Genomic DNA, 27,148 nt, shown 5'->3' with positions numbered 1-27,148 from the left:
TTGAGCTTTTTGCAGAGGTTTATTACCGACGGGAGGAGAAGCCTGTGAGGGGCCCGCGGTGGGGCCGCGCGGAGCTCCTGCTCAGGTGCTGCTGCGTGTGGGGCTCTTCCCAGGCCCGCCCCCCTTGGGCAGCCTGGTGGCGCTGGGCTGGCGGGGCGTCCTCTGGCTGGGTCCTTCCCGGCTGCTGCCAAGGGCACTGCTGCCTTTGTTTCTCCCTGAGCAGACAGAGCACAGGCGTTAGCAACTGGGCAGAGGCTCCCTCACAGCACCTCGCGCCTGTGCCGGGGGCAGCGCCCGGGCAGCTCAGCGTGTCCGCCCCCTGCGCCAGGCCTCCCCGGCAGACGGGTGACGCGGGAAGCAGGCGGTCCGGCTTCTGGATTTGCACCTTGGACGCTTTTGCTCATACATTTTCCTCCCTCTCCCGTCAGTGTTGTACAAACGTTTGGCTCCACCGAGTCCTGTGACTGGGCCCCTGCTGAGGCTCCGCTGCTGAGGACGCGCTGTGACCACAGGGCAGCCACACTCAGGCGCAGAGCACGGCTCCAGCAGCTCCCCCCTGGTCATCGGCCAGCTTTAGTCTGTCTTATGCAGACGGCCAGGAGGGCCTGCAGCCATGCCTGGGCCAGTGCTTGTTTTAGGGCGGTGGCGTCAGCAAGACAGAGAGGACCCAGGGGCACAAGTGCCCCTGGGCCACGGTCCCTCCCTGCTGGGCCTGCCTCAGCCTGGGCTGTCCTCCGTGCCCCCTGCTGGACCCCCAGCCTCCATCCCGGCTCTTAGTCCAACAGCCTGTAGCGGGGAACCCCGGGGTCTCTTGGAGAGGAGACGTGACAATTTCCTAAGGGCCTGCTCACCGGCTGTCACCTTGCGCAAGCGGAGGGGCCTGCATTTGAGACTGGGGTCCGTGCTCTAATCCTGACACCTAGCTTCTCCCCGGGACTCCTGCAGGGATAGGATGGCCTTTCTCAAGATACTTTCTGCTAAGTTCCTCCTTGGAGTGCAGGACGTCTGTGCTGCCTGGCACGAGGGGGGTGGGCTGCAGTGGCAGCAGCCTGGAACCCTGACAGCTTGGGTTTCCCTGGCCTTGCCTCCCCCTCGAGAGCCTGTGTGTACTCGGTTTGACAGAGGTGTAGCAGCAACGGGCTACGCAGCGGCGGGGGGGCAGGCAGGAGCGTGTGGTGGGGTGAAGCCGGGCCAGCACTGTCCCAGGGGCTCCCAGAGACAGATGCAAGGAGCACTGCCACCACTCATCTGCTCTGGTACAAATGCCAATCGTCTGGTCCCCAGTGACCGATCCAGCGAGTGCGCGGGCCCCACGGCCCCGCAGGGTCTCCCCACGTGCCAGGGACCTGCTCAGGCCATGCCCCCCCGGGCTGGGCCAGGCCCTGTCGGGTCTGCAGAGCCTGTGGCCCAGCCCTGGGTGCCCCCGAAGCAGAGCTCGGGCACAGCCCCCCCACAAGTGGCAGGGTGGGTCCCAGCTGTGAGCCTCACTGAAGCCAGCTTTGCTTGTCTGCACACGTGTGAGTTTCCTCTCCCCTCAGTGTAACGCCCAGGGCCCCTGTGGACACTCAAGAGTGACAGGAAACTAGAAAAGAGCAAGTGATGTTCATCTTTGAATCTGACGAGGCTGCTACACCCTGGGAGTAAGGAACCCGTGTAACTGGGCCATAGGAGGTGTGGAGGAGACTATCTAAGGATGAAAGGAGCCCGTTAATCCAGCTCAGTGTGGTTCTCAGCACCCTAAAGGAGTCGCGCTCCTGGGGGCTGTGGGGAGACCCACGTAGGCCTTGTACTCGCGGCCGTGGGAGGGCAAGCAGGTGTGCAGGGCCCAGTGGACCCATCAGGGGCGTCCAGGAGCTCGCCAGGCCCGCCCCAGCTCCCTTCTCACGGGCTATTAGGGTTCGATGGAACGGAGTGAGGACGGGGGCTGAGTCAAGGGGGTCCCCAGGCTGCGGTCAGGGGCAGTGGGGACATGCTCCCAGGCTCAGGTCCTGTGGGGCCCTCTTAAGGGCCAAAAACAGACAAGGGTTACTGTTAAACACAGTCTGGCGTACCCGCCTACCCCTGAAACCAGCTGCGGCCCCTCAATGTGGATGAGCCCTTACTGAAGCAAACCGCCCACATGCACCAGCCACTGCCACCCGCGCCTCGGGGGCCCTGAAGCTGGGGAGCCCCCCAGACCCGGTGGGACCCGCTCTGCCACTGACCTGCGGAGTGGCCCCGGCGCCCCCGCTCCCCACCCTGTGCGCTCTGCCGCAGAGCTGGGCAGGACGCCAATCACAGCCCCAGAGCGTCCTCTCCCAGGGGTGGGCGCACCCCCTCGTGGGGCCGCAGGCCAGCGGGCCACACTGAAGCCAACCCCGAAGGCGCGCTGTGTGCGGAGGGGCAGGGGGACGCGTGGGTGACAAATGCGGGGGAGAGAACACCCTGCTGTCTGCAAGGCCGGCTGGCAGGCCTGGTGGCCGGGAGGACTGGGCGGCCGGGGGGCGGAGAGCACACTGCGGAACCCACACAGGTGGAACGACCGACGGGCACGCGCGCCCTCTAACCCTTCACTCAGCCCACGCTGCCGGGGGGGCGGGCCCCGCGTGGACGTGGCTGTGACCCCGCCAGGCACACGGCCCGACGCGGAATGCCCGGCGGGAGTGCTCTGCAGCTGTGCTGCCCCTGGAGCCGGGCTGCGAGCCACCTGCGTGGTCGTCGGCTTTCTAAGAGCCACGTTACTAAGTACAAGGAACAGGAAATTAACCTACATGTTTCAATTAACCCAGAACATGCACTGTGTCCCTTCAGGGGGTGATCAGTAGAAAAGTCATCCGTGAGGTGTCCCTTCGCGTCTAGTGCCAACGGCTGGGTACCTGTCCTTGCAGCTGCACACGCAGACGCCACCTCACGCTTCCCGGCGGGGGGTGCGGGGAGTTCCCTACGCTCCAACAGAGAGCACACGACTGAACCTACCTCCACGTCTTCCCCGAGACAACGGGACCCCTCTGGACTCTCGAGGCAGAAATGAGTGAGCCTGACAGGCCCCACAGGCCACCTAGATGGCCAGGGGACAGGAGCCCAGACAGCCAAGCCCCTGAGCAGGGCTCCGGTCCTCGGTCTGGGCCAGCCTCACCCTGCTTCTGAGGGACACCTAAGGCCAGCTGGCCCCACATTCCCAAAGCCCCCCCACCAGCCTAGGCCAGCACGGTCCCCCACTGCTCACTCTGACAGCGCTCTTTATTTTCTCTACCTGGATCCCACCATTAAGCAGGGGACCAGAGGTCTGTGTGGACAGACGCCGTGCCGTGCAGCCTCGGAGATCTCTGTCTCATGGGTGGCCTCTGCCTCTCAGGCGCAGCACACTCCTGGCACAGCCCCTCACCTGCCGTCTACCCCCACAGGCATCTCCCCAGGGCCTCAGTGTCCTCGTACTCTGGCTGGTGGCCGCGCGGCCTGGCAGGACCCACGTCCTCAGCACTCAAGGGGAAACGGCCCTGTGGGACCCAGTGCCCCACGCCTCTCCTGACCCTGGCCTGGGGCTTCCTCCCTACCTCCCACCTCTCTGTGCAGTGCTCCCAGCCCTGCATCCCAACACACCCTGACCGCACCCTCCTCTCCCTCCCTTCCCCCATGCCCCAGTTCAGTCCCCTCCCAGGGGAGGCAGGGACCAGGACTCTGCAGCTGTTTCGAGGGCCCTGCCCCCCGCCTGCTTAACCCTGGCTGCCCCTGCAAGGCCGGTGCTGCCCTTTGAGACTGGACAGGCTGCACTGGCCTCCCGCCTCTGTCACTGTCGGTCTGTGTAGCCATCTCCCTCACGGGACAGAGAGCGTGCCCACCTTGCTGCCCCAGTGTGCCCTCAGCACTGAGAGCAGGCCTGGCACGGAGCAAGGGAAGGAGAGCAACACCCCAAGTGAGGGGATCTCTAGCCTTTAAACCTCCCCGCCCCTCGGCCCTTCCCCCGGCCCGAGCTCCAGGCACACCTGGAACAGCAAGGTGGTGATGCAGGGAGGGGCATGTGGGAAGGTGCAGTCAGAGCTCCCACGGGATCTCATGCCCTCACACACCAGCCTCATCGCAACGGGCTCAGAACCCAGGCAGGAGAGGGGACCCACGGTCTGATCACCCAGGCGGCCAGTCCAGGGGGGACGACAGCACCTTAAGAGGCCCAGGTGCCTCTCACACCTCAGGCTTTGCGCTCCACAGCACACCACCCTGCCCCTTTCCCAGCCCTGGCGTGTCCTCCCCTGGGCTGGGGGCACCCCTACAGAGCGCAAGTCTCACCAGCAGAGTTAGCCTCTGGGGAGGGGGTGTCGGCCTGTCCTACGAGCACTGCACTTGTCTCTAATGGGCTGAGCTGTGAAATCGCACCCTCCGTCCCTCAGCTGCAGGGCAGGGATGGTCCGTGGGGTCCAGCCCTTGCAGCTCAAAGCTGCTGTGGCTTCCTGGGGGCTGCAGCAGTTTCCATGGAAACAGGAGAGCGTACCAACCCCCAGAGATAAACCAATAAACGCAACCTGCAAAAGGAGACAACAGGCAGCAAGAGAACCGGAGGGAACCGGGGGGCCCCGCAGAGAGAGGCGAGTGCGTGGCAGCTGGGCCGTGGAGCAGAACCGGAGAGGCCGCAGGCCGCGGGGCCGAGGAAAAGGAGGGCCTTGCGGGGGGGCTACAGTTCTCGGCAGAGAGAAAGGAGGCCTCTGGAGGTCAGAGAGAGACACAAAGACAGCAGACAGCGTGCATCAGTGAGAAGGCCTGCACTCCAGCGCCCAGGGCCTCTCAGGAGGGGGCGAGGGTGCCCAGGGCCCTGGCACTCCCACCCACAGGGCCTGGCTGCCCTCCCCACCGACGTCAGCCCCTTCTGAGGATGTTTCTGGAAAGGAGCCCGCCGGGAGGTTTTGCTGCATTTCAGAGGGTTTCCTGGAACGGGGGGCAGAAGTGACACACCAAGTGGATTAGCGCTCCATCGCGACACCCTGGTCACCAGCACCTGCTCATCCCCTGCCATAACCCTCCAGACTGAGGAGGCCCCCCTGCGCCTCTGCACCCTGCCAGCTAGGGGCTGCCAGGCTGAGCCCACCCGCAGCCCAAGGATGGAAGCTTCGCTGTCCAGACTCCTGGGCAGGACCTGGGCCGGGTGGGGTGACGACAAGGGGGTGCAGGAAGGCCTCTGCCCACCCTGCACCCTGAGAACGTCAGCAGTGGCTATACACGCCATGAGGGCTGGAACCAAAGCCGTCTTGTTCCCATGTTGGTGGGATAAAGACATGAGTGCAGAGGTGGGGAGAAACGGGGGTTGCGAGAGACATCTAGCCTGCTTGGGCCTCCCACCCTGCACCTCCCCGGCCTGGGCGTGCCCCCTCGAAGGTGGAAGCAAAGTCGAAGCTGGGGACGGGAGCCCAAGGGGCCAGCCCCCGGATGGGCCCAGCGCGTCCTGGGGCGAGAGCAACAGAGAGGCCTGGCCACTCCGGGCCAAGCCCGCGCGGTGCCAGGCGCTGAGCCCCCTCCCGCTCCCGCCCCCTCCCCGCCGCCCGGGCCCGGCTCTGACCTCGGGTCTCAGGCACGCTGGGCGTGGGCAGGGGCGCGGCCGCGGGGTCCTGGGGCTCGCTCGCCAGCCTCTGCCCGGCGCACATGGACTTGAGCATCTCGAAGACGGCGAGGGGCGCCACGTTCAGCTTCAGCAGGTCCACCAGGATCCTGGCGGGAACACACGCGGCGGCAGTGAGCCGCGGCGGCAGCCCTCGTCGGGGCCGGGCGCCCCCGGGGACCCCGAACCCCCCGGGACCCCGACCCGGCCGGGCGCTCACTTGAACACGTCGGGGTCCATCGCGCCGCCCGCCGCTTGCGCCAGCTCGAACAGCTCCGCCTCCTCGGCGCTCAGCACCTTCTTCCGCCGCAGCGCCAGCTTCTGCAGGGCCGCCTCCAGCCCCGGGGGCGCCCCCGGCCCGGGCCCCGCGCCCGGCGCCGCCATCTGCGGGCCGCGGGGCGTGCGCGCCGCCGGGCCCCGGCCCCGCCCGGCCCACGCGCGCCTTGCTCCCCGCAGCGCCCCCGCCTTGCGGCGCTCAGACCCGGGCCCGGGCGGCGGCACCCTCGGCGGGCGCAGCGCGGACACACAGCGGGCGCTCGGCAAACGCCCGTCAGGCCCAGAGTGTACCTGTTGTGCGCCGCCTCCCCGGTAGGGGGCGCTCCTCCAGGCCCCGACACACGGCCCCCTCCTTTCGCGCACGCGCGCTCCTCGCGAGGAGCAACCCGCCCCCCCCCCCCCCGCGCTGCGCAGGCGCGTTCCCAGGCGGGCCCCATAAACCCGCGGGCCTTGGCTCCGCGCACGCGCCGTTTCCTGTGTCGACCCGAGGAGGTGGCGGCGCTTTTCCCGCCAGGCAGGGGGGTCGTGACGCCACGCGCAGCCTGATGACGACATTTAGGCGCCGGGTCGCCGAATGGCGGCTCCCATCCCTGAGGCGGGCGACGCTGGGGTTCCCTCAGGTGAGCGGTGGGACTCGCTCGCGGGCCGGCCCCGCGTCCCGGCGCCCACCCCGAATCCCCGCCGGAACCGGCTGCGCTCGCACGCGGGCCCCGGGCCTCGGGCCGCGGCCTCCCGCCGCCTCGCCCGCCCCGCCCCGGCGGGCGCCCGGTGGCCGTTCTCTGCGCGCGGCGCGGGAGCCGGGGCGGGCCCCGGCCGACCTCGCCCGCCGTGTGGGTCGGCTCTGCGGAGCCTCGGCTTCCGCGTCTGTGCCGTGGCGAGCGGCAGGCGGCCCTGCGCGCGGCGCGGCCGGACGGAGGCCCTGGCGAGACGGGCGCTGACCGGGCTGCGGCTCCCGGGAGGGACGCCGAGAGCGGGTCGGAAGCCGCTCCTCGAGGCCGCGGGTGTGCGGGTGGCGGGCTGAAGCGGAGGCTGGGCGCAGGGCGCGGGCGGGCGGCGCGGCGGGCGGGCCGGGGGCGGAGAGCCGCCGCGCTCTCCCCGCAGCACCCGGGCGGGCGCGCGGGCGCGTTCCTGCCGCCGCTGCCGCCGCAGACTTGCTCTGAGCAAGGAGCAGCTTGCACCTCCTCGTCTCTGAACCCCGCCCTTGGCACACAGCTCGGGCTTTTATGCCGCTTTGATGGTTGTGGAGGAGTGCACAGTGTCCTCGAGGCCACTTGGTTCAGGACTGACGCGTTTTGTCTTAAGTCATCCTTAAAACTGAAACCAGTAGCCGATTTACTTAGGAGTTGAACAGCAAGTGTTCGTAGAAAGGAAAGGCTGTGTCATCAGAGGCTGGCAGCCCAGGGAGAAGGCGGCCTGGTATCCCAGAACCAGCCGCGAAGAATCTGCTCAGACGTGACAGTGTTTTGGGGGGTTTGTTTGTTTTTGGTTGCATTGGGTCTTTGTTGTTGCGCACGGGCTTTCTCTTGTTGCCGCGAGCAGAGGCTGCTCTTTGTGGCGGTGCACGGGCTTCTCAGCGCAGTGGCTTCTCTTGTTGTAAAGCACGGGCTCTAGGCACGTGGGCTTCAGTAGTTGCAGTACATGGGCTCAGTAGTTGTGGCTCGAGCGCTCTAGAGCACAAGCTCAGTAGTTGTGGTACACGGGCTGCGTGGGATCTTCCCGGCCCAGGAATTGAACCTGTGTCCCCTGCATTGGCAGGCAGATTCTTAATCACTTTGCCCCCAGGGAAGTCCCACGTGATAGTTTTTGAAGGGAAAAAGGGGAAAGAATCTCAGAATCACCGAGGCAGAAGGTCAAGCTCTGCATCATTTTCCGTTGCGTGCAGACTGGCTGGCTCCTCGTGAGCTTTCTTCAGATGTTATCTTGCCCGCTTGATCTACTGCACGATTGCACAGGGAGAAGCTGGGAGTGGAGAGCTAGTCATTCTATAATTGTTTAATTTTTCATTCCTGCTTGTTTTAATCAAGGGAAAGAATCAACAGGTTAGACAAGGTATTGTGTGCGTTTGCTAGAGCGTAGGTCAGGAGTTAGGTTAATTATTACCTGGTGCCCTCATTTCTGTAAGGTTTGAGGGGAACAGAAATGGGCAAATAGGAAAGGGACAAAGGAGATCTGCTTACAGATCCCCACTGTGCGATCGGTTTAGGGGTGAAGGCCCACCTTCTGTAACTTCTTCGTGCTGACACAGGGCGCCACATTCTTGGAGTGGAAGACGTCGACGTGAGCCTGTAGCATCCCTTTGCTGACGGGTTTTAGTTGTCTGCCTGCATATACGGGCAGAGCAAGCTGTAATTATTTTCATGCCCACAAAGATAATCTGTGTCTTATCAGGGGCAGTGCGATTAGTCCTGTTGCCTTGAGGCCAGCTCTTGGAATTGTGCCGGCCGTGGATGGAGCCGCTCATGTCACGGCTGCAGTCTGCTCATCCCTCTGGTGGCAGTTGTCGTGTCTGTAAAACAACTCAGGAATGTGTATCAGACACTGAAAGGTTCTGCGACTCTATTGTCCTGATGATTCGCTGCTCGAGCCTGCTCTTCTGTGACCTGGGAGGCCTGGGAGACGTCACCTTTTCTACAAACAAGAGGCAGGGGACGTGGAAGGGCCTCTGTACGGGGCTGGGGGGCGCGCAGCATTCTGCTTGGTTTTGTGGGGAGGTGCTCATGATGCCCAGTGGCAGAGATGCGCGTCTCCTGTGCCCCCTCAGCTGCCCACCCAGCCTCTCCATCCACATACACTGCCGGTTGCCACCTCGGGCCACGGGCAGAGCTGTGCCCGTAGAGCCATCAGCAGCCCGTCCGTGGGGCTCGCTCAGTCCACACCTGGATAGTTTCTGTTTCTGACTGGGGCTCAGGGAGGTAGGATTCTGGAGAGCGACCCCTGGTTTTCTGGTGGCCGTTCAGAGGCCCCACTGACGAAGCTCTCTTGTCCCCTCCCTTCCTTCTCAGAGCGCACAGGTAAGAGGAGATGTATCCACCTGTCTCTAGAGAGCCGTGAGGAGGTCTGTGGGTTTGAGGCTTGGCTCTGCCCTTTCCCAGCTGGCTGAGGGCAAGTGACTTTTCTCTGCCTCCATTTCCTTATCCGTACTGACCTCGTGAGGTGGTTGTGGGGGTCTGTTTTCTGTTCTTGCTTTACAAACGTTGCAGCTTAAAGCTGCACCTCTTTGTCATCTCATGGTTACGTGTCAGAAACGCAGGCTCGGCTGGGCTCCCTGCTTACGGCCTCTCAAGGCTGAGACCTGGCGTCTGTCAGGAAGAAGCTGCTTTCCTGCTTATTCCAGTTGCTGGCAGCACCCAGCTCTCTGCAGTGGGAGAACTAAGGTCCCCGTTTCCTTGCTGTCTATGAGCAAGGACTGCTGTGTATGTCACGGTTCTCACCTTTGAGACTTTCATTGTAGCTGTAAAACCTCCTCACAGCGGCACGTAGAAGAGTGTTTGAATGACCGGAGACAGGAGTCTTGGGCTGTCTAGAACTCTGCCTGCTGCCGAGGATTAGATGGGAAATGCGTGGAGAGCCCTCATAACCAGGCCTGGCACCTGGCAGGTGCTATGCGGGCTTTACCAGGCGTTCCCGGGCGTCCCCCCACGGCCTGGCCCCTGGGATGGCACGTGAGCAGCAGCTCTGTGAGACGTGGGCCCTGGCAGCGCAGCGCGTGCCGAGTTGTGCGGATGTGCTCCTGGCCTCGGGAGACGATGCTGCATCCTGTCGTGTGGCAGAGGCTGACGTTGTGTCTTTGTGTCTCCACAGTGGTCCTCTAAGACGGCCGGCCTGGACTCTGCCCGGGAGGCTGCCATGGCGTTCCCCCACCTGCAGCAGCCCAGCTTCCTGCTGGTAAGTGTCAGCTGCGCGCCTGCTTTCCAGGCTCACGGCAGTTCTGCAGCAGATGGGACTTGAGAGTTTTTGCCACTGACCTGAAGAGCTCTCTGGTGGTTGTGTTTTGGAAGGATGTGCTGGAAGCAGCGCTGGGCGGGAGTTAGAATCCTCAGGCTCAGCTCTGCCCCCTGTTGGCGCAGGGCCTTGCGTTTAGGCCTCTGCTGAGCCCTGCTTTTCTCGTCCACAAGAGGAGTTGACTGGCATGCCCTTTCCCCGATCTCCTGGGCTGTGGGGAGGGGCAAGGGAGAAGGATGTACACCCACATTTTCACGTCTTGTAAATCTTCACGCGAACGCGAGGTGCTCTCGTGACCTAACTGTTGTCGGTGAAAAGCCGGAGGACGCTGCTGTGCTGGGGCAAGGCCTGCACTCGAGTATTAAACTTGCTGAGAAGTTAGGTGTGAGGCACATACCAGTGCCGAAAGGTTCCAGTGTCGGTTCCCAGAAGATGCTTTCTGTAAACATTTGTTTGGAAGGACGTTCCTCCTCAGTGCCCCTCTAGAGCCAGCAGATCCGACCCAGGCCCACACAGCCGGGTCTCTGCCTCTGACCGAGACACTGTGGACCCCACCCTTGTGTGGAGGTGGCCAGGCCCTTGGGTGCCCTGGGCAAATCCCTGGTGGTTAGAAACCTGGCCTTTCCTCCTGAACTTTACCCATGCGCACAGGGCCTTCTTTCCTTCGTGGTCAGGAGGGACGCCAGCCTTCCCTCGCCCCTGAGCTGGGCTACATTTCCCTCCTTGTTGTCCTGAGTGTCTTCTGACCTCTCCGTCACCGGAGTGGCGGCACTTGGCTGAAGCTGTCTGAGGTTTCGGGCCTGATGTGTTTCTGATGGTAGCGGATAAAGGACCTCTTGGGTCAGAGGGCCAGTGATAACAAACGGTGGCTCACGGTCATGGGCTGCACAGGGTGGTGGGCAGCCAGGGGAAAGGCTTCCCATTCACCTGCACACACGCGATGGGTGCGCTGCCCTGTGCGCGGGGCTGACCCAGGAGCCAGGGCCCTGCTTGTGGATTGGGTGCGGGTAGGTTTTGTTCTCATGACATGCAGCTCTCTGGAGTAACTGGGGTGCCTGACAGGGAGCCAGCCTGGGAGCGCGGGACCCGGCCTCGCGTAGGGCGTCCTGTAGGCCCCGGACACACACACGACTTCTGTGGGGTGCTGGGCAGTCAGGCCAGGGGTGTGTCTGCCTCCGGCCCGTCACGTGCATTTCTGTTTTGATTCGCCGCAGAATATCAGCAGAGCTGCGAAGCAAACATGCTGACTTTATCTTGGTTTCTTCTGTCTCCCAGGCTAGCCTGAAAGCCGACTCTGTAAATAAGCCCTTTGCACAGCGGTGCCAAGACCTGGTTAAAGTCATCGAGGACTTTCCAGCAAAGGTATGACTCCGGAGGGCGCACCTCCCACACTCCTGGAAAAGCGTCCTCACAGGGCCTGCCTCCTGCCGCCCCGGAGGCCGGACCCCGTGTTGCGACGCTCAGGCTTGTGACACACAAACGTGTGAGCGCGGAGAGCAGGCTTTCTTGGCTGCGGGCCTTCTGTCCCACACGGGACACTTGGTGGTGTCTGGCGGCATCTTTAGTTGTCCCACGGGCTGGCGCTGCCGGCACCGCGCGGGTGGAGGCCAGGCAGCCATCGCCCAGTGCCCCGCGCAGCCCCCGCGGCGAAGACGTCCAGCCCCAGACGTCAGGGGTGCCCGGGCTGAGCCCCGAGGTGAGTCCCGGAAGCGCGCCTTTACCCCCCACGCAGTCAGCACAGAGTGAGTGCGGGCAAGCCCAGGAGGCCCCCTGGACCCGGGCTGCCCCCAGGCGACAGGAAGTCACAGTTTCCAGGGCTCACCCTGAGGAAGAACGGACAGTGCCACCCTTTTTAATAAAGCTCTCTTTGGGTCAGAAGTTTCCGGCATTTTAAAATAAACCTTTGAATCCTAGGCTGGCTCGTGGGATGGGGGCAGACACGAGGCAGCCACGTAACCTCAGTGCGAGGACCCGCAGCTGCTCCTGTGGGCGCCACGGGTCCCCGGACCGCCGAGGGACATCCTTTGCGCAGGGCAGCAGGGACGGCGGGCCGTGCCCCCGGGAGCCTGCCCAGAGCCTCCCGCGCTTTTGCAGGAGCTGCACGCCATCTTCCCGTGGCTGGTCGAGAGCATCTTTGGCAGCTTGGACGGCGCCCTGCCCGGGTGGAACCTGCGCGGCTTGCAGGGCCGCGTGAGCCCTGTGGAGTACAGCATCGCCATGGAGTTCCTGGACCCCGGGTAGGGCGGGCTGTCTCCCGAGGGGGACCGGGCTCTCCCTCACCACGGTCTCGTGGGCAGTCACTGTGTCCCTTAAAGAAGTCACAGCACGATGGTTTGTGGTTCACTGGCCGTGTTCCTGTTGTGTGTGTTCAGGGGCCCGATGATGAAGCTGGTGTATAAACTTCAAGCTGAAGACTATAAATTTGACTTTCCCGTCTCTTACCTGCCTGTAAGTAAGCTGGGGGGTGGCGGCGGGGGGGGGAGGGAGCTGGGCGCCCCGCACAGTGGCTGCGGTGCTGGTGGGCGGGCAGGGGCCCGAAGGGCTATGACAGTGGCCTGAATGTCGTGGTGTCTGTTCAGGGCCCAGGAGGCACCACAAGTTGGAAGTTGGATGGTTATTTTTTCCCGACAGTCATTCGAACTCTGCCAGTGGGAAGGCCTGGTTGGCTCCTGGCTGAGTGGCAGGGCCACGTGACCAATAGCTTTGTTTTTCTTACTCTCCGGTCCTGCGGGGGCAAATTAGGGGTGGCTGGCTTGTGGGCATGAGAAGCAGAGCACACGGGACCCACCGCGTGCCTGGCTGGGTCGGAGACGCCCTCGGCCGCGGCCCTGTGGTGGCGGGTCTCCGTGAGGACGAAGGGACAGAGTCTGCGTGAAGCCCTTTTGCACAAGCGCTGCGCAGAGGACAGCACTGGTCCCCAGGCAGGGTCCGCGTGCCGGGCTCCTGGGCAGCCTTCCCGAGGGCTCCTCCGTCTCTCCGTAGGGCCCCGTGAAGGCGTCCATCCAGGAGCGCGTGCTCCCCGACAGCCCCCTGTACCACAACAAGGTCCAGCTCCCCCCCAGCGGGGGCCTCGGCCTGCACCTGGCCCTCAGTATCCTTCGCCGGCCCTGCAGGGGCTGGGGGCCCGGGCGGCCAGCACAGCGGTGGGGCCGGGGGTGCGGGTGGGGGGCCGACAGCCGTCCCGTCTGCCCCTGACACAGCCCTCAGATCCGTTCGAGTATTACATGTTCTTCTTTGCTTTGAGTCTCATCACTCAGAAGGTACGGAAGGGGTGCCCCCGGGCAGGGTCTGCCCCACGGAAGCCCATGCAGGGAGGGGCCGAGGCCCGGGGCTCGGGGCACAGCAGGGGCTGGGCCTGCCCGCCTCCTTTCCCCACGTCCCCTCCCTCCAGCCTTTGCGCCTCAGGCCACCCTCACTTAGTGAGGCCGACGGGCTGGGGGCGTGCTTGACCGCCATGTGGGGCAGGCTAGCACCCAGGGGGGCGGTCAGGGAGGCTTCCTGCGGGAGGCACCGCTGCGTGTGGACGTGGGGGCGTGGGGGCCTGGGTGGCACCGAGGGGTCTAGTTGGGGCCTTCATGGTGGGGGCTCTTCTCCCGGCACCGGCCTTGCCTGCTGGTCAGCAGCCTGGGGCCGCGCTCACAGGACCTTTGCTTTCCAGCCGCCGCCTGGGGCCCTCCACATCCGCACCTCGGACTGCGCCTACTTCACCCTGGTGGACCGGCACCTGGCGTGGTTCCTGCCCACAGAGGGCAGCGTGCCCCCCCCACCCTCCCCCAGCCCAGGGGGCCCCAGCCCCTCCCCGGCTCCCAGGTGAGTGCCTGAGATGGCCCGCGCCCTCCGCTGGGGAAGGCCTGGCCCGCCTGCTCGGAGGGCGTTGCTCCCGGAGATGGTGGTGACTTCTTTGTCCAGAGCGCTTGCTTTTTGTGAGGCCTGAGGTTCCGTGGCCCCAGCTGAGCACCGGCTGGAAGGCGGGGCGCACGGGCGTCCCTGCAACAGGCGGGGCCTGAGGTGCTCTGTGGGAACAAGCCGTGTTTTGCTTTGCCTTCTCTACATGCTGCACCCAGGTCCCACGCCCAGGCGGTCAGCAGGGCGACCCGAGACTCAAAGCCAAGAGCTAATGGGCTGCACTGGGTGGATGGTTCTGGAGAGGAGGGACTTGTGGGCAGCACTGGGCTGTGGCCCAGTGCGAGGAGCAGGGACCTGTGGGCTCGGGGACCAGGGGGCCTGCGGTGAGGAGCTGGAGGAGGGGATCGTGCGCCCCTCGGGGCCTCGCGCCCCAGCCCACCTCCTTCCCTGGAGGCTGCAGCGCTTTCCTGCAGTGCTGGCCCCTACCCCAGACCCACCCCAGACTCACGGGGAAAGATGCCCCCAAGGAAAGGGGGTGGAGCGGCGGAGTGTGGGGGAGGGGCTGCAAGGCGTTGCTGATGCTGTGGCCTGGGGTGGGGGGCTGGGGGCCGCCCTGATTCACGCCCCCTCGGAGGCAGACTTCAGCTGCTGGCAGGTTTCTGGACTGGATTTGATTTGCTTGTTCTAATGTATAGTTTCAGGTTTTACCAGTTGCTGCACGTCACAGAACTTTCACAGGCCTTTCACCCCGTTGGTTCCCACGTTGCTTTATCCTGTCTGATCTGTGTGTGTGTGTTTTCTTGGGCCATTCGAGAAAGTTATAGATATGATGACATGACCTCCTAACCTTTCAGAGTGTGTTTTCTGAAGGTGTGTGCGTCTCCATAACCGTGGCCGTTCTGTCCAGATCAGGAGGCAGTGTTGCTGCCCGGCCACCATCTCGACCCCAGACCCCACTTGGGTTCCACCAGCTGCCCCACTGCTGGCTGCCACGCGGCTGGGTTCCGGGCAGCGCCACTGCCCGCACGCGGCTGTCTCTGTTGTTTGGGAGGCCCCACCGCCTTTCCCGACCCGGACGGCTGGGTGCGTGCACAGTGCCCTTGAGCTGGGCCCGTGGCTGTTTCCCTGTGATTAGGCCCAGATCGGGCGTCATTGGCAGGGGTACCACAGAGGTGGCCGTGGCAGCCGCGGGCCCGCTCGCTGTACAGTTAAGGTCTTTGGGCCTCGATTCATGAACAGGGTGGACTCAGCGGGAAAATCCACTGAGCCTGCGCCGTTGTCGGCCGTGTCACCATCACGCGTGGTCCTCGGCCAGATGCGTTGCGAGTAGGGTGGTTGCCAAGCGATGCTTTTCTGATCTTGCCCCTCCTGCGTTTACCAGTGGGCAGCTGTGGGAGGAAGACTTCGCTGTTCTGTCTGTTTATTCACACGTTGCGGCGCGGACTTGGGGCTCGTGGGGTGCTCCCACGGGTGGTTCTGGTCGCTGCTATCCTGCGTTTGAGGCCCGGGTTGCCCTGGTCACGCCTGTGGGAGCCCCGATGGAGATCTGCACCCGTGTCTCCCTCAGGACGCCAGCCGTGCCTTTCGCGTCCTACGGCCTGCACCACACCAGCCTCCTGAAGCGGCACATCTCTCATCAGACATCCGTGAACGCGGACCCCGCCTCCCACGAGATCTGGAGGTCGGAGACGCTGCTCCAGGTGAGAGCGGGTGCCCCCTCTGCCTCTGTTGTGGGGGGAACCGCTGGGCGCGGCCCGCGTGGGGCGGGGCCCGGAGGCTGCCCCTCGGTCGGGCCGGCTCTCAGGTGTCCGCGTCTCTTTGCTTTGACGTTGAACACGGGTGAGAAGGCGTTTTTGGGCACATCTCACCTCTGCGTCAGCGGCGGTGTTCTCACCCCGGGACCCCCATCCATAGGGCTCTGTTTTATTTTTCTCGTGCTGAGACAATGGCTGCCCGGCCTTTCTGTTTCCAGGGGCCCGGGTCACCCCTCTGACCACTCCCGGGCTGTCGGGGAGGCAGATAGCAAGCCCCGCGGCGGCAGCCGGTTGAGGACGCTGCATGGGGGGCCTCCCCTTGGTCAGCAGGGCCCCGTCCCCTCCATGCCAGGGGCCCCAGTGGGGGCGGCAGGCCCCTGGGTGCCCTTGTGCGGCGCCAGCAGCCCCCAGCCTGTCTCTTCTGAGCCGCCCGGGGCAATGCTGCTGTTCTGACGCCGGATTCTGGGGCCGAGCGGGTCACCCCAGGCATGGCTTGTGTGGGTGAGCTGCGGTTCTGGATTTTTTTTTTGGAACTCTGGTGAGATACCCACAACGTAACGTCTAAGCCGTAACCGTAGTAAGCGTGTCGTTCAGTAGTGTTGAGTGTGTTTGCGTCGTTGTGAGGGTTTCCAGAGCCTTTCCACCCAGTAAGACAGAGAGTCTGTGCCCGTGAGAGGGCGCTCCTCAGTCCCCGCCCACCAGCGCTGCCCCCACCACCCTGCGTCACTTCTGAACCTGAGTGCTCTCGCGGCCTCTGTCAGGGGAATCACAGTGTTTTTCTTCTTATGACTCACTGGCTTCCCTTAGCGTCGTGTCTTCACGCTCGTCCGCGTTGCAGCACGTGTCTATTTCCTTCCTTTGTAAAGCTGAGTAAAATTCCACTGTGTGTTGGGGGGAGCCACGTTTTGTTTATCCACCCCCCTGATGGACACTTGGCACTTGGGCCGCGTCCACTCTTGGCTGTCGTGCGCGTGGGTGCGCACCTGTCCCTGAGACCCTGCTTCCCGTCCTCCTGAGGGTCTGTTCCGACGTGGGGTCGCTGGGCTGTGCGGGCATTCTCTTCAGTCTTCTGAGGACCCGCCCTGCTGTTTTCCACGGTGGCTGCACCGTCTTTCATCCCCACCAGCAGAGCACAGGGGCCCAGTGTCTCCACGCCCTCGGAACGCTCGCCGTTTCTGGGTTTCTGACTGTGGCCACCCTAATCGTTGTGACTGGTCTGCTCCGTCCTGGGGACACGCGGTGCTGAGCCGTGTTTCACGTCTCCGTTGGCCACGTGTGTATCTTCGGAGAAGCGTCTGTTCGCGTCCTTTGCCCGTTTATTTTCCCCCGTTGTGTGGGCTGCTTTTTTACGACATGTGTGTCTTTTGATGCATAAAGCGGTTAATTTTCGTGAAGTCCAGTTGTTTCCCTTTGTTGCCTGTGCTTTTGGAGTCACATCTAAGAAATCACTGCCACGTCCACTGTTGCGAAGGATTCCCCTGCGCTTTCTTTTAAGAGTCTTGCAGCGTTAGCTCTTATAGTTTAGGTCTCTGATCCATTTTGAGTTGTCTCGTGCTTGTGAGGTAGGGTGAGAGTCTGACTGTGCTTACTGGCACGTGAGTGCCCCGTTCTCCCAGCAGCGTGTGTTGAGAGGCTGTTCTTTCCCTCACTGAACGGTCTTGACGCCCTTGTCAGAGACCTTCTGACCAGCGAGTGCTCTTTTGCAGGTTTTTGTGGAAATGTGGCTTCATCACTATTCTTTGGAGATGTACCAAAAAATGCAGTCCCCTCACGCCAAGGTATGTTGCTGCCGCGGGCTCCCGTCCCGCCTCCGCACCGGCCCCGGCCCGCCTGCGCTGCTCGCCCTTGATGTCCGTCAGCCTCAGGCGCCGGCTGCTGGGACGGAGCAGCGCGCCTCCTCACCGGCCCCGGGCGCCGCGCTCTGTGCTGGGCCTGCACCCGGGCGGCCGGAGGCCCGTCCTCGCCGGGCCTCCCCGTGCTGCTCACAGAGCCCCCTCTCTGGCAGCAGGAAGAGGTGCGGCTGTGGTGCTGTGCTCTGGGGCGTGGGGGCCACGGGTGCCTTCGGGGGTGACTGCGCCTCCTGCTCTCCTGCCTCGGGGGTGGCCCTGCTGCCCCCCGCGTCCTCCAGGGCAGCAGCAGGCAGCCCTCCTGGTGGTGGGTGGTGTCTGACGCCTCCTGCATGTGGCCTGTCTCCTCCTCCTCCTCGCCTCCCCCCTCCCTTGCTGGGCACTCACGTGTGTGCAGAGGCCTGGAGGCCCTGCGGGGCTGCGGCCACCGGGCTGGTCGGGCTAGGACACGGCTGTGGAGATGGGAAGAGGCGGACGGCGCGGGTGCAGACCCTACGCCCGGGACGGCCGTGTGCGGCTTCTGTGCGGCGGCGGGCGCCTTAGGCTTTGCTCCTGCCGCCGGCCCGGCAGAGTCCTCCAGGGCTTGCTCAGGAATTGGGTCTGCGGGTCACGGTGGAACGGTGGCCTGTGAGCTTCCCTCGGTGGTCCTGCTCCCCAGCCCAGGGCTCTGCCGCACAGAGGACGGGGGCGCAGCCTCACCGCCACTCCTGGCGTGCAGGGTGCCCCAGTCTCCGTCCTTGGCCCTGCACCGGGGGGTGAGGGGGGGGACGGCCCCCCGGGCCTCTCGCCTCGCGCAGCGCCCGCGCGGGCCCCCTGCTTCCAGCACACACGTGCTGCTCGTGCCCGCACTGCTGTGCCGCCGGCGAGGGGCTGCTTTCCCGTGGGGCCGCGCGTGGCTTGGTCTCGCAGAGGCCGCCTCGCTGTGTCGCCTTCCTGTCTGCACGTCTGTCCCGGGAGCCCGGGCCGCCCGCCCGCTTCAGGGTTTAGCTGTAGTGCTGCTGGCCAGAGGACGCTTCCGGGCTGCCGGTCACGCCGGGGGACCCCGAGTCCGCACAGGGAGGGCGAGGGCTACTCGGGTGACCGGCGTCGGTTGGTGGGGGGCACCATGAAGACCCCACCGGTTGCCCAGAAACCTTCTGCCCTTTGCACCTGTCGAGGCAGGAAAACAAACCCCGAGAGAGCGGGGCGTGTGGGAGCCGCGGGGTCCGCTTCCTCCGAGTCTGCGCAGGCCTGGCGCGCGCCCTGCGGGAGTCCTTGCCGGCCCGGCCCCGCCAGCCCTGGGGTCCGTCCTCTGGGATTTCTGGGTCCGGGAAGTGTGGCGGCAGCCAGGCTGGGTCTGGGCCCCGGCGCGCCCCCCGCAGGCTGCTGGGCACCCGGGCTGGGCCTGAAGGGGGACGGAGGGCTCCCCGAGGCCTTGCCGCGTGCGGCCGTGCCCCTTCCCAGCCCGCCCCGCGTGTCTCTGTCCGTGCCCGTCTCCCCAGCTCCTGGCACGTGCCTTCAGGCCTCTCCCGTGTGAAGCATGGCGCTCGGGCGGGAGGTGGGGCCTCGTGGGGCAGGACGCATGCCTCCGGGCTCTGGCTGCGCTTGGCTGCGGCGGTGGGGGGGGGGTGCTTGGGTTGGGGCAACAGCCTGCCGGCTCAGCTGTCCCCCTCAGCCTCAGGGTTCCAGCTGCCCCTGGGTGGGTGTGGCATGGCTGGACTGCTGGGGGCTCCGGCCCATGGGACCAGTGAGAGGCTCTGTGTGTCTGAGGGCTCCTGGTGAGGGCGAGGCCGGGCTTCCCAGAATTAGAACCACTGAGTGTTGGCACTACATTAACCATCTCCAGGCCGTGGGGTCTGGGGGGCTGAGCCGTGCTAGCCTTGGGCTGCCTGGGAACCAGCCCCGTGCAGAGCTTCCAGGATGGGACTCTGATTGGGTCTTTAACACCTAGGAATTGATCCCATCACATATTGATACATTTTTTGTGGGGATAACCCCGGACGTGCAGATGACATGTTTTTCTCTTCTGGACAGAGGTCTCTGCTAGGACTGGCTTCGCACGTTTCTTTGCTGAGCCTGGGCCTTCAGGCTTTGGTGACCACAGTGTGTCGCAGGGAGGCGCCCAGGCTCCGCTGGGCTGCGGGCACGTGTGCTGCACGCGGTGCTACAGTCTTGGGCTGGAGGGGCCACCCAGGCAACCTTGAGGGTCTGTCCTCCCTCTGCCTGGCAGCTGGAGGGGCTGAGCGGGTGGTTGGCGTCTCACTGGCCTGAGGCTGCTGGGCTGTTGTCTGTGGATCGCCACCGACTTGTGCTTTTGTGTTTGTTTTTTTTTTGTCCCTCCTCCTGGGCTCCTTCTCACGGTTTCTTTCTCTCCCCTCCCCCGCCCTCCCTCCGGCTGCTCTACGGTTGTCTCTCAGCTGGAGGTCCTGCACTACCGACTCAGTGTCTGCAGCTGCAGCGCCCTCCACAGCCCTGCCCAACCCAGCCTCCAGGCCCTCCACGCCCACCAAGTACTGGCTGCTCTCGTGTGTGCCCTTTCACCCCGCCCTGCGCAGCGGTACCGCCAGGGGCGGGCTGGGGGCGGGCTGGGGGGACCAGAGACTAGTCCCAGCACAGCCCAGCCCTGCAGCCCGGGTCTGGGTGCGGGGGTGCGTGGCCCCTGGCCGGGAGTGAAGCAAAGGATCCTGCTGGCTGTGGGGGGGTCACCGGACCCGCCCGGCCAAGCCCCGGGCCGGCCACGTTTCGGCGTCCGCGGGTGTCGTCAGCCCTCTGTGCTCAGCCCTGGTTCGTGGGGGCAAAGGCGTGTGGCCCTTGCCGTACAGACCCGGCGCTGGGGACTGACGTGGAGGCCCTGCGACTCCTGGGCGGGGACCTTGTGGAGACCGCGGTCTCCTCAGGCAGGAGTGACTGGGCAGCGAGATGCCAGGTTGGGGCCAACGGGGTCGAGAAGGTCGCAGCTCCATGACGGGACTGTCAGGAGGTTTGGGCAGAGATGTGTTTGGAGCCGTGCCCACGGCCAGGGCTCTGTCGGCCTCATCCGTGGTGGGGGCCGCACACCGCTGAACTTGGATTTGAGCAGAGCGGCTGCTGCACGGAGGAGGGAGAGAACGTTGCAGAAGGGCGGGCGCCGCTCAGGCCTGGACGGGGCCTCTGCCAGCTGAGAGCGGGGCCCCGCCTTTACCTCCTCCGGGAGGGGCCGGCCCCGCGGGGGTCCGCATGCTGCTGTGCCCGGGGCTCCCGTGGGCACGTGGCTCAGGAAGGGGAGGCGCTGGATGAAAGTGGTTTGACTGACAGAGAGAGAAACCCAGGGGCGTCCAGCGCGGTTGCCAGGCGTGGGGCGGGGAGCTGCCCCCGGACGTGCAGCGCAGGGGTGAGACGCGGCGGGGGTTTCAGGTCCCGGGAATGAGAAAGGGGACGGCTCCCAGGGCCGAGTCACAGCCTGGCACAGAGGATGCCCTGTGGCTTTTTTAGTCCAGTTAAAATATCCCCCCAGCCCCGCCCCCCACGCTGCAGATTCACCCCATAAACACCTAAAAGTAGACACAGGCAGGAGACCGTCACCTCCGGCCTCCCGCCCCCAGAGACAGCGGCTGTGGGGCGTCGCCTGGGCCCGTGGTGGCGTTTCTCTGCCAGGGAGGCCTGTGCCGACCGTGCCCTGGGCAGCGGGGGCCTGTGGGTTGGCGCCCGGCTCCCTGTGTGCCGGGCCGGGAGCCATCTGCGCCCCCTTGGCGTTTTCACCTTGGGGTGCGGCTGCCAAGAGCTTTTCCAACAAGCCTGTCGAGGCCCCCAGGACTGGGGGGTGGGCGTGGGGAGCAGGCGGCCAGCACCCAGGCCTCCCCCGCGCACGGGGGGCTCAGACACCCTCTCGGCCGTGGTGAACCCAGAGCTGAGCTCACAACACGGAGGGTTCGCCTCAGAGGCTCCAGAAGGGGGTGAGGTGCCCGGAAGCAGCGGGCGGAGCTTCTGCCCTGGCGGCCCTCCCGGGTGCCGGGTGTGTCCCAGGCCCGGGGCGCCCCACGGAGGGGGGAGGTGGGCCCCACCCCACACGTGGTGCTGACCCGGCCCCTCCCCCCAGGAGTCCTTCATGCCCAGCGAGGAGCACGTGCTGGCCGTGCGGCTGCTGCTGAAGCACCTGCACGCCTTCGCCAATAGCCTGCGGCCCGAGCAGGCCTCGCCCCCTGGCCACTCCCATGCCGCCAGCCCCCTGGAGGAGTTCAAACGGTGGGTGCGGCCCGTGGGCGGGGGGCGGTCACCTTGACCCTTCCTGGGACTGTCTTCTCATCTCCACCCTGGCCCAGAGGTGGGGGGGGCCGCCCACGACAGGCCCCCTCCTGCCCCGTCCTCCCTCGTGGCAGGCGAGCGCAGAGTGTGTCCGCGCGGCCCTCCACCCCACCCCACCCCAGTCCCACCCGGGCAGGGGAAGGGCCGTGGCCTGAGTCCCAGGCCAGTGGGGCCGCAGAGCGGGCGACGTGTGGGCCGGGCTGCCTGCGGTGCACCCGTGGGGTCAGCCACGTGTGCTGTGGCTCCCTGGGATACTCTCTGCCCTCTCCGAACGTTGGAATTTCCTTTGGGGAATGGAACTAGACATGGGAGGCCTTACCCCCAAGGGGGGCCCGGTGCTCCCCCCCCCGACACGGCTGGCCCCTGCAGGCCCAGCCCGGGCTCCCCTGTGAGGTGACACCCCCTCCCCCACAGGGCCGCTGTCCCAAGGTTTGTCCAGCAGAAGCTCTACCTTTTCCTGCAGCACTGCTTTGGCCACTGGCCCCTGGATGCGTCGTTCAGAGCCGTGAGTGTCGCCCCACCGCCTCTGCCCTGCGTGTGCAGGCGAGGGAGGGGAGGCCTTGGGGCCCCCACGCCGTTCCACCAGCCCCAGTCTTGAACCCAGCTGTCCCCGTGGGGTGCGTTCCCAGCCTCACACAGCTGCCTTCCACTGCTGCGGGGGGAAAGCCCGCGGGCGGATCTGTTGGGGGGGGGGGCAGGTGTCTTGAGCGGGCACGGGTCCCCCTGAGCACCGGCCACCTGCCCCAGCCGCACGTGTGTCCCCAGGTCCTGGAGATGTGGCTGAGCTACCTGCAGCCCTGGAGGTACGCACCCGAGAAGCAGGCCCCAAGCAGCGACTGCCAGGCCCGGAGCGTTTCGGAGAGATGGTGAGCCTGGCCTGCGGTCCTGCAGGCGGGGGGCTCGGGCCACACCCTGTCCCCTCTGTGACTTGCTCGGGCTCTGGGATGGCTCTCCTGGGACAGCAGCGCGCAGCCCCTGTTCCTCTGTCCTTTGCCACGACTCACGTGAGCGGCCCCTCAGCCCTCCATCGCCAGCCCTGCCGTGTGGCTGCCCCACCCCCGCTGGCCTGGGTCCTGGGAACGGGCCTCGTCCGTGGAGGATTCCGTCCTCGGGGTCTCAACGTTGCCCTCCCACCACCCCCGGCCCCTCAGCCACCATCCGTGAGGCCCCGGGGAGGCTGGAACCTGGGGCGGAGCCCTGATGTCCGCCCGCCCGCCCGCAGGGCACCCTTCGTGCAGGAGAACCTGCTCGTCTACACCAAGCTCTTCCTGGGCTTCCTGAGCCGCGCGCTGCGCACCGACCTCGTCAGCCCCAAGAACGCGCTCATGGTGTTCCGCGTGGCCAAGGTCTTCGCGCAGCCCAACCTGGCCGAGATGATCCAGCGCGGTGAGGCCCCGCGCGCGCGCGCGCCTCGGGAGCGGAGCCCTGAGCCCCGAGCCCCAGTGGCTCGTGGTGGTGGCTTCAGGAGGCCGTGGGCAGCTGTCAGGGTCACCTCGCAGCCACGTCCCTGTCGGGGTGGGCGGGCCCGCGGGGACCTGCGGTGGACCGGTGTCCTCGCTCCTGGAGCCACAGCCAAGCTGGCGTCCCGCCCTCCAGGTGAGCAGCTGTTCCTGGAGCCCGAGCTGGTCATCCCCCACCGGCAGCACCGGCTCTTCACGGCACCCACGTTCACCGGCAGCTTCCTGTCGTCGTGGCCGCCCGCCGTCACGGACGCCTCCTTCAAGGTGAAGAGCCACGTGTACAGCCTGGAGGGCCAGGACTGCAAGTACACCCCGATGTTCGGGCCCGAGGTCCGGGTGCTGGTGAGTGCTGGGGGCGCGCTGGGCTCTGGTGCCTCACGTCCCCACCCCCGTCTCGTTCAGTGGAGTCCAGTTCTTTTCTGATGACGGAGGTCACATCTGTTGGAAGTTGCACCTCAGTCCTTAAAACGCGTGTGGACGCCGCCCCCGGGCTGTCAATGCCGAGGCGGCCCTGAGCTGGCTGACTGCCCGCTGCCCGCAGGTCTTGCGTCTGGCCCAGCTCATCACGCAGGCCAAGCAGACGGCCAAGTCCCTCTCCGACCAGTACGGGGAGAGCACAGCCGCCCGCCCCTTCCTGTCGTGGCTGGGCTTCTACCCCTCAGACACCAACGGCTCCTACCCGGGCAACGACCTGGATGAGATGGGGCAGGACAGCGTCCGCAAGACGGATGAGTACCTGGAGAAGGCCCTGGAGTACCTGTGCCAGGTGTTCCGGGTATGCCCCTGGCCCCGCCCACTTCCTGCCCCAGGGTTCCCGCGCTCCCCTGTGGGCGATGCCGGGCCTGGGTCCCTCTCGCTGTTTGAGGCCCAGTGTGGGGGAGACCTCCCTCTGCCGTGGGAGTGACGGCAGACGGCTCCCCAACAGCTCAGCGAGGCCCAGCTGGCCCAGCTCACGCTCGCCCTGGGGACCACTCAGGACGAGAACGGCAAGAAGCAGCTCCCAGACTGCATTGTGGGCGAGGACGGGCTCATCCTCACGGCCCTGGGCCGGTACCAGGTGAGGCCCGCGTCCCGAGGGGGCGGGCTCTCTGGGGCTCCCGGGGGCTCACCTCCTGCTGCTTCCAGATCATCAACGGGCTTCGGCGCTTCGACATCGAGTACCAGGGGGACTCGGAGCTGCAGCCCATCCGCAGCTACGAGATTGCCAGCCTGGTCCGTGCGCTCTTCCGGCTGTCCTCTGCCATCAACCGCAGGGTGAGTGCGAGGGAGGCCGCCCGCTGCCCCGCCAGCTCCTGAGCGGCGGGTGAGGGGGCCTGTCTGTGCTCTAGTTCGCAGGTCAGATGGCGGCCCTGTGTTCGCGGGCTGACTTCCTCGGCAGCTTCTGTCGCTACCACCTCCTGGAGCCCGGGCTGTCGGACAGGCGCCTGCTGAGCCCCGTGGGGCGGGGGCGGGCGGCCAGCCTTGCCCGGGGCCCCCGGCTCAGCCTGCGCTTCCTGGGCAGCTGCCGGACGCTGCTGGCCCTGCTGCTGGCCTTCTTCGTGGCCTCCCTGCTCTGCGTCGGGCCCCTGCTCTGCGCCCTGCTCCTCGTGCTGGGCTACGTCCTCTACGCCGTGGCCATGACACTGCTGACCGAGCGGGGCAGGCTGCACCAGCTCTGACGGTGGGCGGCCGCCGGCCCCGGGCACCGGGGAGGCCGCTGTGCCCCCGACATCTGTCACCTTCGTGCTTCCAGGGAGCGTCTTCCTGCAGCTGTGGGAGCACGCAGAGAGAGCCTGACGGGCGAGCGCGGGGTGGGCAGCGCGGGGTGGATGGCCTGCCGGGCCCGGACCTCCCCTGTTCGCTCAGCCGGAGGCCCCGCGGGGACAGGCCTTTCTCTTTTGCGACGTGTGAAGCTCAGAAGTCGGGCTTTCTGGAGGTGGGCGGTGAGACCCCAGGACGGGAACCCAGCCTTTGGCTCCATAGGAGAGTCAGGCCCTAAAAGAACCCTAAGAAAATCAGACAGTTGTTCTCCTCTGCTTTGTGATTGTAAAGCTGATTTTGCTGCCACGTTTGGTGGAGCAAGGGCCGCTCTGTTCTCCGTGCAGTTCCCAGTTGGCCACATGCCTGCTTTTGAGGAGGAGATACCCTCTGGGAGCACAGATGGCCCCAGGCCATGGAACAGGTCAACAGGGCCGTCACCGCCTTGTCCCCTGCGGGCAGGCTGCTGGCTTCTGGTCTGCAACCAGAGATGGCCAAAAGCATCATGTGTGTTTTCAGTCAAACGCTCAGAGCACAGTAATTTTGGGGTAACGTGGAAATATTCAGAGTACGTGACGGAGGCAAGTTCACTGTCAGAAACCCTCACGCGTCTCACTCGCCTCTCATTCTAGACGCGACACGCCAGGGAGAACATTTCAACCAAGGTTTTTAAAAGTCTTTGTCTTTGGTGTCTGTTTTTTTAAGTTTTCAAGCTGTAAATGCTGGGCTTTGTATTTTGACATCAACTCAGAATAATGGCATTTGGGGCCTGCGACCGAAAGCCAAACCAAACTTGTAACTGACCATGGATCTGAATAAAGCTGTTCTTGGTCCTGAGTCTCATGGTGTCTGGGCCTCACCCCCAGGCTGGCCGCCTAGGCGGGGTCCCCCACACACTCGGGGGCTGTGGACATGCCGCTGGGCACCCGGCCTGTCCCTCACCACAGTATTGCCTTGGGCGGGTGCAGCCGTGGCCGTGACGGGACAGGGTAGCCCCAGGCTGGTCTGAGCTGTGAGAACGCTGCCTGCAGCCCAGCGGGGCCGACGTGGCCTTCAGAGTGAGAGCCAGGGTCCCGAGACCTGTGTTGCACTTTCTGTGGCTTATGCGGGTCGCGTGTGACATGGGAACTGAAGTGACTCACCAGCCCCATGTGGCTGGGCCCGAGTATTACACGTCCCTCTTTCCCTGGGCCGGGCAATTGCTGTGTTCAAATTCTGTGGAAATGGGGGCTTCCCAGGTGGCGCAGTGGTTAAGAATCCTCCTGCCCATGCAGGGGATACGGGTTCGAGCCCTGCCCCAGGAAGGTCCCACACGCCGTGGAGCAACTAAGCCTGTGCGCCACAACTACTGAGCCTGCGCTCTAGAGGCTGTGAACCGCAAATACTGAGCACGTGTCACGACTACTGAAGCCTGTGAGCCTAGAGCCTGTGCTCTGCAACAAGAGAAGCCATCACACTGAGAAGCCCGCACACCACAACTAGAGAAAGCCCACGCGCAGCAACGAAGACCCAACACAGGCAATACATTAAAAAACCAAATTCTGTGAAAATAGGAAGTAAGAGTTCTACAAGTTCACCAGGACAGCATACCGGCTTTTGTTGACAAACTGAGACGGTGGCCTGGTCTGCCGTCCACGGCACAGGTTCCTGAGGACACCTCTCTGCGGCTTCGCTGACGCACGTCTGCCTGCCTGTGACGGTGGGGACCCCCGCCCGCCCCCCCAGGGCTCTGCGTGCCCTGAAGCCTCGCTTCATCCATAGACCTGTGAACTGGAACAGCCACCTACTTTGTGCCACCCTCAGTTGTGCCGGGCCACGTCAGGGACCTCGTGGGGCAGAGTGCGGAAGTCAGAGGTCGAAGTGGGACCTCCCTGGCGGTCCAGTGGTTAAAACTTCGCTTTCCAAGGCAGGAGGTGCGCATTCGGTCCCTGGTCGGGGAGCTGAGATCCCACGTGCCTCACAGCCAAAAAAGCAAAACATGAAACAGAAGCGATATTGTAACAAATTCAATAAAAGACTTTAAAAAATTGTGCACAAAAAAAAACCCAAACCCTTGTGACCCGGCAATCCCGCTGCTGGGCATATACCCAGAGAACACCATAACCCAAAAAGACACATGCCCCCGTGTTCACTGCAGCACTATTTACAACAGCCAGGACATGGAAGCAACCTAAATGCCCATCAATGGATGAATGGATGGAGAAGACGGGGCACATATATACAATGGAATATTACTCAGCTGTAAAAAGGAATGAAATTGAGTTATTCGTAGTGAGGTGGATGGACCTAGAGTCTGTCATGCAGAGTGAAGTGAGCCAGAAAGAAGGACAAACACCATATATTGACACATATATATGGAATCTAAAAAAATACTGATGAACCCAGTGGCAGGGCAGGAATAAAGACGTGGACGTAGACAACAGACTTGAGGACGTGGGGAGAGGGGAGGCTGGGACGTGGGGA

The 27,148-nt window shown here is 64.7% G+C and overlaps 2 protein-coding genes across 9 annotated transcripts; one reads left to right on the top strand and one right to left on the bottom strand.

Annotated features, from left to right (window-relative positions):
- On the bottom strand, positions 1-6,394 carry MZT2B (mitotic spindle organizing protein 2B). Of its 2 annotated transcripts, XM_057745427.1 has the most exons (4): positions 5,784-6,394; positions 5,525-5,673; positions 4,497-4,676; positions 1-215 (listed from the first exon to the last, which is right to left on the bottom strand). In XM_057745427.1, exons 1-4 carry the CDS (start codon positions 6,392-6,394, stop codon positions 82-84), a joined length of 1,074 nt encoding a protein of 357 aa, XP_057601410.1. In that variant the 3' UTR covers positions 1-81. The 2 variants fall into 2 exon arrangements, with proteins under 2 accessions (XP_057601410.1, XP_057601409.1); XM_057745426.1 differs by lacking the exon at positions 4,497-4,676.
- SMPD4 (sphingomyelin phosphodiesterase 4) lies at positions 6,340-25,522 on the top strand. Of its 7 annotated transcripts, none has more exons than XM_057745411.1 (20): positions 6,340-6,459; positions 9,641-9,724; positions 11,057-11,143; positions 11,876-12,018; positions 12,154-12,229; positions 12,764-12,872; positions 12,989-13,041; positions 13,440-13,591; positions 15,195-15,327; positions 17,088-17,159; positions 19,625-19,732; positions 21,283-21,428; positions 21,903-21,993; positions 22,254-22,354; positions 22,711-22,874; positions 23,085-23,290; positions 23,490-23,723; positions 23,874-24,005; positions 24,074-24,202; positions 24,681-25,522. In XM_057745411.1, exons 1-20 carry the CDS (start codon positions 6,385-6,387, stop codon positions 24,924-24,926), a joined length of 2,541 nt encoding a protein of 846 aa, XP_057601394.1. In that variant the 5' UTR covers positions 6,340-6,384; the 3' UTR covers positions 24,927-25,522. The 7 variants fall into 7 exon arrangements, with proteins under 7 accessions (XP_057601394.1, XP_057601391.1, XP_057601393.1 ...); XM_057745408.1 differs by having other exon boundaries at positions 19,625-19,717; positions 24,277-24,759; XM_057745410.1 differs by having other exon boundaries at positions 23,085-23,212; positions 24,277-24,759.
- Positions 25,523-27,148: the final 1,626 nt, after the last annotated feature.

The sequence above is a fragment of the Hippopotamus amphibius genome, chromosome 8, assembly GCF_030028045.1.
Source record: "Hippopotamus amphibius kiboko isolate mHipAmp2 chromosome 8, mHipAmp2.hap2, whole genome shotgun sequence".
Taxonomy (NCBI): Eukaryota; Metazoa; Chordata; class Mammalia; order Artiodactyla; family Hippopotamidae; genus Hippopotamus; species Hippopotamus amphibius.
The sequence above is the reverse complement of the archived record's forward strand: the minus strand, read 5'-3'. Positions and strand labels throughout refer to the sequence as shown.